This window comes from Streptopelia decaocto, assembly GCF_964273445.1.
Source record: "Streptopelia decaocto genome assembly, chromosome: 3".
In the NCBI taxonomy this organism is placed as follows: domain Eukaryota; kingdom Metazoa; phylum Chordata; class Aves; order Columbiformes; family Columbidae; genus Streptopelia; species Streptopelia decaocto.
Window position 1 is genome coordinate 119504707 of NC_138656.1, and position 13530 is coordinate 119518236.

The 13530-nt window shown below is 44.9% G+C and overlaps 1 protein-coding gene and 1 long non-coding RNA gene across 3 annotated transcripts in view; one reads left to right on the top strand and one right to left on the bottom strand.

The window, feature by feature from the left end:
- The window catches only part of LOC309438404, a 105957-nt gene that overhangs the window by 11461 nt on the left and 80966 nt on the right, over positions 1-13530 (bottom strand). Inside the window, exon 1 of one of the 2 annotated variants that reach the window (XR_014183786.1) lies at positions 1929-2001. The exons of the other annotated variant lie outside the window; for it this stretch is intronic. This is a non-coding gene — a long non-coding RNA (uncharacterized lncRNA). Of the gene's footprint in view, positions 1-1928; positions 2002-13530 lie in introns of those variants that run through there. 2 annotated transcript variants of the gene reach the window in all.
- ELP3 (elongator acetyltransferase complex subunit 3) overlaps positions 1-13530 on the top strand; it is a 103124-nt gene that overhangs the window by 2900 nt on the left and 86694 nt on the right. Inside the window, exons 3-7 of the mRNA XM_082049709.1 lie at positions 731-869; positions 3125-3195; positions 5814-5877; positions 7517-7585; positions 11048-11202. Of these exons, the coding sequence (XP_081905835.1) occupies positions 731-869; positions 3125-3195; positions 5814-5877; positions 7517-7585; positions 11048-11202 (498 nt within the window). The remainder of the gene's footprint in view (positions 1-730; positions 870-3124; positions 3196-5813; positions 5878-7516; positions 7586-11047; positions 11203-13530) is intronic.

Genomic DNA, 13530 nt, shown 5'->3' on the forward strand with positions numbered 1-13530 from the left:
TGATAATAAAGGCAGCAAGATTAGTAAATTTTGTGGTGATTTGTGACATCGTTGGCAACATTCAGAGCACAAAATGGGTTGTGTTGGTGAAAAACTCTTTAAGAAATTTGTCATTGCCTTTTTGTGTTTCCATCTGTGTTCATCCTTCAGTAGTCCTGAAGTTCCATCAGGGAAAGGAGAGATTAATATACGGATGAAGTTTAAATCAGATTTTCTTAGCCATGTGTTATAAATGAGGTTGTTGTTTACAGAAAGTTCTTTTTTACGTATGTAGAATAATAACACCTGAATTTCTGCCACTGTTTCTGTTTCATTTACGTGATATAATTGCAAACTTTTTGCTGATGCTGGAAATAACTGACACGAATGTCTTAGCAATGAACTCAGCTACAGTTGTGTGTATAGGGGATAATCACAGGGAAGCTGTGAAAAGAATTAAATCCCAGAGTCTGGGTGTCCTTCACAATGTTTTGATAAAACCATATTTAGAAGAAAGACATACAGAAAGTAAAAACACAGGCAGTTGTTGCATATCAGATTTGTTTGGAGCTTATTTTTGGTATCTCAACACACAGCACAGCTGTTGCAAGGAATGACTGGACGCTTGTTAACTTACCTGGAAAGGTAAATTAGGAGAACTTCTCTAGATCTCCATGTAAGCGAACAGTAACATGAATATGGGTGTGCAGGTCAGAATGGGGTTGTTAATCTGAGATATTTCTGCTTTTAGACTGAAAACCAAGACGTCGGCGAAGTATGGACTTGCGGCACAGCCACGGTTGGTCGACATCATCGCTGCGGTTCCCCCGCAGTACCGCAAGGCTCTGGTACCGAAGCTGAAGGCCAAGCCCATCAGAACTGCTAGCGGGGTAAAGCGCATACATCATTCTGTCCATCCACCACCGTCCCCCTGTGCTCTCATTGAGAAATTGTATGTAGTTGTTCTCAAAGACCAGGATATTGAACGTCCAGAAGGTTTAATGTAGCTGCACTGGTGCACTGGCAGCTGCCAGGTGGCCTTTTCTGTGGTGATATGGCAATCAAAGCATTTCGGAGAAGAGAAAGAGGAGATCTGGAGATTTGTTTTCAGGGCAGCATGTTTTGCTTGTTAGAATAACAGAATAGAATCATGGAATCATTTTGGATGGAAAAGCTCCTCAAGGTCATCGAGTCCAACCGTTATCCCACCCCTGGCACTATCCCATGATTGATCCTTTTACAGCAGGAGGCCGCGAGGGCTGGAAACCATCACCTAGGTGGTGGTAGGAATTGAGATTAAAACTTAAACTGACCGTGGTGGTGACACACAGCAGTGGAGTAACAGGTTAGAAGGGACCTCTGAGGTCTGTTGTCCAGCCCCACTGAAAGCAGGTCCCATTAGATCACGATGGTGATGCTTGAATAGCTCCAAGGGTGGAGATTCTACAGTTCTGTAACATTCAGTGGATGTGGATGGAGAGTCCACAGTGTCAAGGTCTGTGTTTCAATATTAGACCACCCATATATTGAAAAAGTTTTTCCTAATCCTAGAATCGTTTTGGTTGGAAAAGACCCCCAAGATCATCATATCCAACTGTTACCTCACCCCCAGCACTGTCCCATGTCCCCGAGAACCTCATCTCTGTGTATTTTAAACCCCTGCAGGGATGGTGACTCCAGCACTGCCCTGGGCAGCCTGTTCCAATGCCCCACAGCCCTTTGGGGAAGAAATTGTTCCCCACATCCAACCTCAACCTCCCCTGGCGCAACTTGAGGCCATTTCCTCTGCTCCTGGCGCTTGTTCCTGGGGAGCAGAGCCCGACCCCCCTGGCTCCAAGCTCCTTTCAGGCAGTTCAGAGATCAGAAGGTCTCCCCTCAGCTCCTGTTCTCCAGCTGAACCCCCCAGGTCCCTCAGCCGCTCCCATCACACTTGTGCTCCAGCCCCTCACCAGCTCTGTTCCCTTCTCTCCACTCGCTCCAGCACCTCACGGCCTTTCTTGGTGTGAGGGGCCCAGAACTGCCCCCAGGATTCGCGGTTTGACCTCAGCCAGCATAGGGTAGTTGCTATAAAACCAGCGTGGCTTAATCTGCAGGCCCTCTTGGTGAATAGAGATAAAATATTTGTATTTAACCTGTTTCTTTGGAAGGTAGTTGAGGCTGAAAGCATGAATAGTAGTACAGTTAACACTCAGCTGTGTGTTTTTAAGCTTCCCTACTATACGTACAGCGTGCCTAATGTTAAGAAGAAAAACAAACCAAACAAAAAAACCTCAGCAAAATCCAGGAAATGTTCACTTTTTATAACTTAAAAAAAAGAAAACCGAGCAAAAAGCCAAAGAATCCCCTAAAAAACGCAAACCACCCAAAAAACTCCAAACAAAACCACAAAAAACCCACACTCCCCCCCCATATGCTTGATCTTTTTATTTTCTTCTTTCTGGCTATGGAATGCTTCGTTAAACTCTTACTCCAACCAGGATCTATGAAAACTGGAAATGGGGTATTCCAAGTTGGGCACCCCAAATTAGTGGACACCAGAAGACCTGAGTGTGTCCATCTCTTCTTCCCTCTGCTCCTTTTTAAAAGAGAAGGTAGCATCTTACGTTGTGTTTGCACTTAATGTGCGAAAAGCTGCCTGAGACCAGCGTGAGGGAAAAATGGCTTGGCTCAGTTATTTTTTTATTAGTTATATGTATATATATAGTTATGTTTTTATTATCTTTGGTTTACATATTTTTGTTTCTCTCCATTTCTACCCCATTTTCATCCCTTGCTTGTACATGCTCACCCTCGTGTTGTTTTAGATGCGTGTTAGATGGTCCCTGTGAATACCTGAATATCCGTCTGCGTCTTTTCAGCAGGGCGGTTAATCAGATTTCTTGTAAGACATCGGGTTCTTTATAATACGCTGCCAGTTTATTCTGAATTGCGAAAAGATTAAATAATAGGATTCCTATTTCTTGATGTATTTGTTACCTTCTTAGAGATAACTCACAGATATTCTAGGCGGCAGACTAAGCAGAAAACATCTTTAAATAGCCTCTCGCAGATGCAAATGTATATAAAGCCTTCCAAGATGCACTTGATTTTTGTAAATACAGAAGCAATGACTATAATTTTTGCTCTCTAACTTTGCTTCTTCCAGATTGCTGTGGTGGCCGTGATGTGTAAACCACACAGGTGTCCGCACATTAACTTTACAGGCAACATTTGCGTGTAAGTATGACAGCTCAGGTGACCTAACAGGACTATTTTCCAGCATTTCTGTATAAATCTAATACTGACGTAGCATCGTACTGCGGACAGGCTTCCTTTCTGCAGAAGCGCAAAGCTGCAGATTGCCGATAACTGAACGTTATATTTAAAAATTCTACTTCTCCAAGGAGGAGACCTTTTTTTTTTCATGGGCCAAAGCCTATTTGCCTCAGTAGATACCCAGTTTTGTGAATGTAGTAATTAGGATAATAAATTGATGATCAGATGTGAGTTGCGTTACTGTGAACAGGTGCGTTGTGCAGATAACTGAGTACTTAAGCAGGTTGGAGGAGACTATTACAGAAAAAACCAAAAACAACAGGATTCCATGGGAAAAGTTGGAAAACTGCTGAACTGAGACCCACCTGAGGAGGCACAGATGTTGTCTGCAAAAACTTGCTGGGTGTGACAGCCCGGCTTGGAATCAAACACATGAGAGCGCAAACGGAAGGGAAGGTTTCCAGCTGGCGTTAAGCAAAAAGCTTCTGAGTTTTATTTGAATTGAGAAACCCGAGCTGGGTTTACCTTGAAGTTTGTTACCTCTGTTTAAGAGCCCGCACACCTGAAATCTCATCTGTTTTTTTTCTAGCCATATCAATTCATTATTTCAAACTGTTCCTTCTTTTTCCCACTTTGCCACTCCTGGAACGTCATTGTTTTTCCCTAGCAGAGAGTGAGCTGGCTCCATTCTTGTTTTGGCGTGAGCAGCTTTTCTGTTTGAGGTGTTCCAGGTAATTACGTGTACCAAACGGCTTCGATGGGCTTGCGCAACTTTTGCCAGCAAATTAGCTTGGCCGCGGTAATTCGGTAATTAATTTTCTAATGGTGACAGATGACTTGGGTTGAGTTTGCAGGGCAGGCAGTGAGGAAACTAATTATACTGGGAACGCAATGTGTCTGATTTGATGGAGATGGCATTATTTTGGTGTCTGTGTGCTTGAGATTCGCACCGTAAGTAACACTACGCTGACTGCTCGATTATCTTGTCTGTTGGAGGAGCTCAGTGCCCGCAGATAACGTCGAAAGGGTTGTCAACCCTCCTGTCTCAGCTCATTTTTTGAGCACAGAATGGCTGTAAATTGATCATGAATCCCACAGTCCTTGAAAGAAAGCAGGGGACCCTTCAGGATAGATTTATATACCTTTTAATGACTATCTTCTGTGTACCATTCCACTCCTGGGTAGCAGTCGTGCTGTGGCAGCTGCAAATCTGTCTTGCTGTGTCGCAGAATAAGGGTTTCAAACAAGCCTCTAGATGCCGAAACTAATTTAATACCAAATATCCACAGCAGATGGATTATATTCTTTTGAAGTAGCCTGTGTTCATTAAATAGCATGTTCCTAAGTTCAGAAAATAAATGTAAGTGAGATTTCTCACCATCTAGATATTTAAATGCTACGAATTTCTGGAAAAGAAACGTAGATTGTGTAACGGGATGATATCTCTATTTTATATCTTTCCATGGCAAACAAAGCCTCTGTTTTACAACAAATGAGACGATGTTCTCAATAGAATGGTGGGAAATATTTAAATTGTTTATGATTGTAAAATTTACTTTAAAAAAATGTAATGATCTATGGGTAACTGTTATTCTTAAACTGCATGGCAGCTCCCTAAAATAATGCCATGTTCCAGAAAGATGTTCAAAGTATATTTTGCTTCTCGTGAGTCTTATGAAGTTGTTTTATGTGGATGCAGTCAGCGGACAGCTCTGAACTGGCTTTTGACGTCCCGTTCTCACTAAAATTAAATGAAACAACTGTTTTGCACAGTATACTGAGTGTTTGTAGACACACGCAGGCTCAGTTCCTCTCAGTGTTACTGGATATCACAGAATCACTCTCTCCAAAGTGTACATTTGGGTTTGTACGTATATGTTTGCACAGGGTGATGCAGAAACACAGGAATTCACAGAATCACACAGAATCACAGAATGGACTGGGTTGGAAAAGACCTCAGAGATCATCCAGTCCAACCCTTGGTCCAACTCCAGTCCATTGACTAGATCATGGCACTAAGTGCCATGTCCAGTCTCAGTTGAAAAACCTCCAGGGCCGGTGAGTCCAGCACCTCCCTGGGCAGCCATTCCAATCCTGACCACTCTCTCTGCACAGAATTGCTTTCTAATCTCCAGCCTCAATTTCCCGTGGCAGAGTTGAAGCCCATGGCCCCTTGTCCTATTGCTGATGCCTGGGAGAAGAGCCCAATCCCCACCTGGCTAGAACTGCCCTTCAGGTAGTTCTAGAGAGTGCTGAGCTCAGCTCTAAGCCTCCTCTTCTCCAGACTAAACAAGCCCAGCTCCCTCAGCCTCTCCCCATAGGGCTTGTGTTCAAGTCCCTTCCCCAGTCTTGTTGTTATTCATTCCTTCATTCATTCCTTCATTAATTCATTCTTCCCATGCTCTGAGCTGGTTTTAGTCTGGGAGCTGTATTGTGTTAAGTTACGATAGTGCCTGAACTAACAAAACCTTCCTTTTGTGAAGTTTTGTTGTTGTTTTTTGCCTGTTCGAGAGCTCTGATTAAATCATTGCGATTGCATGAGTTTGATGCCTTTCTTTTTTGTCTTTTAATACTTGCAGATACTGCCCAGGTGGACCTGATTCCGATTTTGAATATTCGACACAGTCTTACACGGGATATGAGGTATTACTTCAATCTGCCATAATGCGTTGCCTACACTTGATAAACTTAGATTAAGCTGCTCTTTATTTCTATGAATTCATTCGTACTGCAAGAACAAAAACCAAAAGCGGACTTCATAAATCTGGAGATCTAAAGCAGCTCAGCTATAGGACTGGAAATTCTTCTCCATTATTGTAGTGGTTGTTTTGTTCTCCCCCTCTTGCTGCTGTTTGTACTGTTACTGCTGGACCCCATGACTTGCTGGTGTCGTGATTGCTACAGGAGTTATCAGTCTGTGCCCAGATTTTCTTAAATAAACTGTCCTGCAGAAACCTAGTTTTACTTGTGGCCCAATATAGGTTTAAGGAATTAAGGCAGAGAAGCCAGAGCTGGAACTCCTCAGATCTGCCCAGTGGAAAGCCGAGAGGCAACACACATGTGGAAAATTGTCCCTTAATTCAAGAAAATAGTATCTTAACATGACAGTCATCAAACAGCGGAGTAGGGATCTAGAGAGGTTTTGGGATCTCTGTTCTGGACACAACCCTGAGCATCCTGTCCTAACTGGACCTGCCTTAAGTCCTGTCCATCTTACAGCACCCTCTGGATTAACAAAGGTGAAGCTCTGGAAAAAAACCCTTATTATTTAGCTGTTAGTGCCTCCAAATTTCATTCATGCCCTTTTATGTCTCTGTATCTACAGTGATTGCTCACTAAATAGATAGATTTCTGAAATAACGCTCTCTTCTGCTGTTTAACAGCAGCAGATCTTGTTGTGACTCAAATATTGTGACTGGTTTTAACAAAATAACTCATAGCTGTAATACAGAGGTGAAGTAGCAAAATGAGGTAAAATATAAACTGGATTAATTTGGTTATCAGCGACACAGCATCCTTTTAGTCTGGATCTTGTCTGCTGTTTTCCACTTCTCGGTGACTTGAAACTTGTCCTGTTGAAGTAGGAAAATCCCATGTCTTTGTAAGTGCTTTATAATTCGTGTTGATTTGGATATGTTGTATTAATTTGTTTAATACTAGCAGCATGTGGGAATTGTGTGCGATTAAAAGCGGCCCCATCCTTTAGAGCTTCTAATATAACAGATACAAAATACCAAATGAATCCAGAATACAAAAGATACTTGAAAACCTTATCTTAGAGTATTATTAATAGGCGTGCATCAGCTAATAATATAAAAAGTGAGTTTCTTAGGGATTTCAATTGAAATAATACATTTAGCTTAAAGAATATTTGAAGTTTAGACTGAGTTCTAGAGGACACTCCTTGGATTACTGTTGTGGAAGTGAAGAGAAACTAAAATGAAAGGGACAGAAAAAGCGGTACTTTGAAAAACAGTTTGTTTGTGATTTTTGCAATATTCTTTGTGGCTCACAACAGAGATTCCTTATCCATCCTGTTGTAATGCATTATGAATTTGAAAAAGTGTCTCATTCTTTTTATACCATCTTACCATCTCAGGGTGAAAATGTGTGTTGTTGTTAAAATTGGATGGACTCTTTGGTTGTGAGACTGAAGACTTCGGGGTCAATAAGGATTTGAAGACTTCATCTATTTCAATGCTACAAGTTGTCTTTTGTTCTTTTTCACTGTGTCCTTTAGAAACAAGTTGTTTACAAAATGCATCTCCTTGTGTTTTCTTAGCCAACATCCATGAGGGCCATTCGGGCTAGATACGACCCTTATCTGCAGACAAGACACAGAGTGGAACAGGTAAATTTTTACAGTGATTGTGATGAAAATAATGAGAATACTTTTAATTGCCTGAACTGGTGGGCTGGAACGGTTGTGATCAGCAGCACTAAGCCCAGTCTCTAGTGATACAACCCAGCTGTCAGGTTTGCGGCTGATAATGACCTGGATGTTGGGACAGGACACACTGTCAGTGAGTTTGTAGATGACACAGAGTTGGTGGATGATAGACCAGAGGATCATGCTGCTGTTCAGAGAGACCTGAAGGTTCTTCACCCAGAGGGTGCTGGACGCTGAACAGGCTCCCCAGGGAGGTGTCACGGTTCCAGCCTGACAGTGTTCAAGAAGAGACTGGACAACGTCCTCAGACACATGGTGTGAACTGTAGTGAGGTGGACTGTGAACTGGTTGAAGGGAAGAAGCCAGAGAGTCGTGGTCAATGGGGCAGAGTCCAGTTGGAGGCCTGGATCTAGTGGAGTGTTCAAGGGTCAGTGCTGGGGCCGGTATTATTCAATATATTCATCAATGATTTGGATGACAGACTAGAGTGACTGTCAGCAAGTTTGCTGGTGACACCAAGCTGGGAGGAGTGGTGACACTGGAAGCTGTGCTGCCATCCAGAGACCTGGACAGGCTGGAGAGTTGGGCGGGAAAAATTTAATGAAATAGAACAAGAGCAAGTGCAGAGTCTTGAATCTGTGCAGGAACAACCCCAGGTTCCAGTGTAAGTTGGGGAATGACCTGTTGGAGAGCAGTGTAGGGGAAAGGGACCTGGGGGTCCTGGGGACAGCAGGGTGACCATGAGCCAGCACTGGGCCCTTGTGGCCAGGAAGCCAATGGTACCTGGGGTGGGTTAGAAGGGGGTGGTCAGTAGGTCAGAGAGGTTCTCCTGCCCCTCTGCTCTGCCCTGGGGAGACCACACCTGGAATCTTGTGTCCAGTTGTGGCCCCTCAGTTCCAGCAGGACAGGGAACTGCTGGAGAGAGTCCAGCGCAGCCACCAAGATGCTGGAGGGAGTGGAGCATCTCCCGTGGGAGGAAAGGCTGAGGGAGCTGGGGCTCTGGAGCTGGACAAGAGGAGACCAAGGGGTGACCTCATTAATGTTTGCAAATATGGAAAGGGTGAGTGTCAAGAGGATGGAGCCAGGCTCCTCTTGGTGACAACCAATGGTAGGACAAGGGGTGATGGGTACAAACTGGAACACAGGAGGTTCCACTTAAATATGAGAAGAAACTTCTTCTCAGTAGGGGTATCAGAACACTGGAACAGGCTGCCAGGGGGGTTGTGGAGTCTCCTTCTGTGCAGACATTCCAACCCGCCTGGACACCTTCCTGTGGAACCTCATCTGGGTGTTCCTGCTCCATGGGGGGATTGCACTGGATGAGCTTTCCAGGGCCCTTCCAACCCCCGACATTCTGAGATTCTGTGTGAACTGTGGGGTTGTCCTGTGCAGGGACAGGAGTTGGACTTGATGATCCTGATGGGTCCTTTCCAACTCAGGACACTATCATTCTATGACCTGGACAAGGCTGGAGAAATGGGCTGGTGGGAGGTTTTTGAAGTTCAGCAAAGGGAAACGCCAAGTCCTCCCTCTGGGGAGGAACAACATCAGTCAGTAGTACATGCTGGGAGCTGACCAGTTGGAAAGCAGCTTGTTGGAAAAGGACCTGAAGGTGCTGGTGGACACCAAGGTGACCATGAGCAGCATTAGGCCCTTGAGGTAAAGAAGACCGAGAACCTTCTGGGCTGTGTTAGGAGGAGTGTGGCCAGCATGTCAAAGGAGGAGATTATTCTTCTCGCCCCAGCCTTGCTGAAGCTCCACCTGTAGAGTTGCGTCCAGTTCTGAGCTCCCCAGAAGAAGATACTGGAGCACAAGTCTTATGAGGAGCACTTGAGGGAACTGGGGCTGTTTAGCCTGGAGAAAAGGAGGCTGAGGGGAGACCTTGTCGCTGTCTACAACTACCTGAAAGGAGGTTGTAGCATGGAGGGGGTTGGTCTCTTCTCCCAAGTAGCAAGTGATGGGACAAGAGGAAGTAGCCTCAAGTTGCGCCAGGGGAGGTTGAGGTTGGATGTGGGGAACAATTTCTTCCCCAAAGGGCTGTGGGGCATTGGAACAGGCTGCCCAGGGCAGTGCTGGAGTCACCATCCCTGGAGGGGTTGAACAGATGTGGAGATGAGGTTCTCAGGGACATGGGGCAACGCCAGGGGTAGACTTTTCCAACCAAAATGATTCTATGATCTAAGTCTAGCAGAGGACCACTAAGATGATGAAGGGACTGGAGCATCTGAAGAGATGCTGAGAAAGCAAAGACTCTTTAGGCTGGGGAAGGGAAGGCTTGAGGGCATCTCACCACGTTTATAAATACCTGGTGGAGGGCTGCGAAGAAGAGGGAGCCAGGCTCTTCACAGTGGTGACCACTGACAGGACACGATGCAATGGGCAGAAATTTAAACACGAGAAATTCCACTGGAACAGATTTAAATTGTGAGGGTGACTGAGCACTGGGCCAGGTTGCCCAGAGAGGTGCTGCAGTCTCCATCCTTTGAGATGCTCAAAGCCTGTTTGGACACGGAGTGGTGGTTTTAAACTAAAGCAAAGGAGATTCAGGCCAGACATGATGCAGAAATTGTTTGCACTGAGGGTGGTGAGAGCCTGGCCCAGGTTGGCCAGAGAGGTGGTGGCTGAACCATCCCTGGAGACATCCCAGGCCAGGCTGGACGGGGCTCTGAGCACCCTGAGCTGGTGCAGATGTCCCTGCTCGTGGCAGGGGGGACTGGAAACTGGGAAGGTCCCTTCGCACCCAAACCATTCTGTGATCCTGTGACACAGGACTGAACAAACTGATGTTGCTGATGCTCCTTTGAGCGTCAGAATATTGCTGAACTTCTCTGGCTGTTGCTACTTCTTGGCATTTACTTACATGGAGAATTTAGTACTCAAAGAGTGGTTTTCCCACCAAGATGATTTTTTGGGGTCTAACTGGAGAGTTGGAAGATCTGAAGAGTTTCTCAATCCTGTTCTGCTTTGGCTTGTTTCTTGTATATCTCCAAATCCACTGGAAAATTCTCCTTGGATTCTGTGTAGTCCTTTTCTCCCACAGGTTTGTAGGGAAAGTTACTTCTATGTGTATGGAAGCAGATGCGACGAAACTTTTCTTGCTGGCCTTAGGTAACTTCAAACTGGAACCAGTGTGACTCCATCCGCAAAGTGCCAGGCTCAAATAATTCTGCTTCCTCATGAAAACCTGTTATGCTGGGCTCAATATGTTCTGTATCATGTTCTCGCAGTAGAAAAATAACTTTTGAGATTTTTTTGGGGGGAGTGATTACAAGAAATGTGTGCAAAAGGATTAATGGTTTGTCATTTGTAAAAGTTATGACAACTAAAAAAAGAAATTCGGTGTAAGAACGTCAGAGTCTTCAGAAAAGTCTTTTAGATAAGTCCCCGATTGGTAATTTTTCCCTGGTGCCTTTAATTTTACAGCTGAAGCAGTTGGGCCACAGTGTGGATAAAGTCGAGTTTATTGTGATGGGTGGGACGTTCATGGCCCTGCCTGAAGACTACAGAGATTATTTCATCAGAAACCTTCACGACGCCTTGTCAGGTCACACTTCCAATAACGTAGCAGAGGCCGTCAGGTAAGCATCTCGGTTTTCCTTGTGTAAAAGTGTTCTTTAATTGGTGTAAAGCCAGAAAACACCGAAGACAAAATTTTTTGTTGAAGGCAACATTTATCCAAATACGTTTTTAGGCACAGGTCTGTGTTTTATCTATTTTCTCACGGAAGAAATGCTGAGCCGCTTCTGATTTCTTGACGTTCCACCCGGACTTCTACCTTTTATGCCTCGTCACCTTGATTTGGGGTTGTGACGAACGGCGTCGCCGTGGGATTGATTTCCTTTGGCTGGGAAGGGGAGCTGAGCCTGGCTTGGAGCGGGGCCAGACGTCAGCTCCGGCCAGGGATGAGTCACCCGCACAGCGTCAGCGCTCCCGGCCCCTCGCGCACTCCAACACGGTCGCCCTTGCGGCATTTTGGTGTGACAGGGAGACGCTCCTCTTATTTTACAGGCGATAAATTGAAAATCAGAGGCAGGTTTAGCCACGTGTGCTTTAGATTGTGAAATCTGTAACTTTCCAGTGCGTTTTGCGCTATAAAACGGAGTAGAATGAGACAGATGTGACGGTTTGGAGCTGTTCAAACGAGGTGAGCGTCCCTGCTGGCGGCTTTAGTTTGTTACCTTGTTGTGGTTCAGTGCAGTGGATTTTCCTTAATACCATTCTCAGCCACTACAGAACGCAGTTTTAAAACTGAGCAGGACCAGCCCTTGTCTAGTTTCATGTCTTTGTATTTTGAAGTTGTAATTTCATTTGGTTTTCCTCTGGAGGGCAGCAAACACTTCTGCTGCTTTCTTTTGGGTTTTGTCTCTTGTCGTTACAAAGACCAGACAAAAAGTGCTACGCTGCTCTTTCCAAGCGAATGTTATCAAGGTAAAATCACAGGCAAGATGGGAAAAGAGTTGTTTTTCTTTTGCTCTCGTGCCCTGGTTGTGAGCACAGGAGGATGCAGCTCATAATAGGAGAACGGTGGAGTTTACAGGTTGTCTGTTCAAATCAGCGCTGTGGTTTTACATGCGTCAGGTGGTTCAGGACGTGCTTATTTCATATTCTTGCTGCTGCAGGTGCCTACCTAATCTTATTGGACCTAAAACTGCTTTTCGAGCCGCCTCTTCTTTGCTCTGCAGATTATTGGGAAACTATTTAAGACACAGATGATGTGACCAAGTAGTTTTAATTGCATGCAAAACCAAAGTGACTCTGAAGTCGGCACAGTGCCTCGTGAGCATGTAGATCGAGCCGTGTCAGAATGATGCACTAATGATGTGTATTTTTTCCAGCAGATAAATAAAGGTTTATATTTTTAACATAAAATTCATGCGAAGTGCATAGTAAATGGAGGTACATGGGAGTTATTGTAGTTGCACTTCCGAAATATTCTATAGGTGAGAAAATTGGGCTCGAGATGAATCAGATCTTTTACTTTTTGTGCTTCTTGCGTTGAGCCGTTGTCCCCTGTCACTGCAGTGCTGTTTTGAGATGGCCAATGACACTGGAAATAGACATTCAAGGTTGAATTTATGTCTTTCTGGAGGTGAGAATTCAGCCCTCCTCCCTCACCGCTTCCATCCACAGAGGCCACGCTACATGGGGAATACCGACAGTTACACTGTGGGTCTCTCTCACTCCTTCCTTTGAATGGGATTATGGTAGCCTTAACATTTGTATTAAAATTTTGGACAAATCATAACTTTAGATTTTGTACAGCGATTCCCTAATGGGGAAAAAGACCTTCAGCCAGGTTACTGTTCTAAAAAATCCTTCTGAGCATGACCTTTGGTTAAGCCAGTGGACCATCTATAGGCTACAGGTTGGGCTATCTTTCCTTCTTTTTCCAGTCATTTCTTTACTTTGTCCTAAACCTGAGCTCTGCTTCTGTACCCAACACTGTCTTTGCAGCGACAGTGATGCTGAATCGTGCAGCACTCAAGGGCTCATCCATCTGGCATCCTCCTCTTGACGTAATTGGGAATTTTCTTCATTTAATGCTTTGTCTCGATCAGCCCGCTGCAGCTTCTGGTCCCAGTTAATCTGATAAAAAGGATGTGACTCTGGGCAGTTTGAACCGTCACTTTCCGTGGAGGTATGTCCTGTTCCTCACCACGAACCGCGATTCCGACTGAAGAAATAAGTCTTCAAACTGCCCTTGGACTCCAGCTGATGTTCTGAGTTGCCTTCTGTTTTTCTTACAGATTTAAAGTCTTAAACCTCGTGGTAAATCACTGTGGCAGAATGCAGACCCCCCTCTCTCCCCCTCCCTCCTTCAGTATGGAAGGAGTAGGCACATCTCCCTCTCTCTCTGCTACTTGAGGCTGACAGCTTCTTTTGTTTGGCCCCAGAGCCCCCTGGCC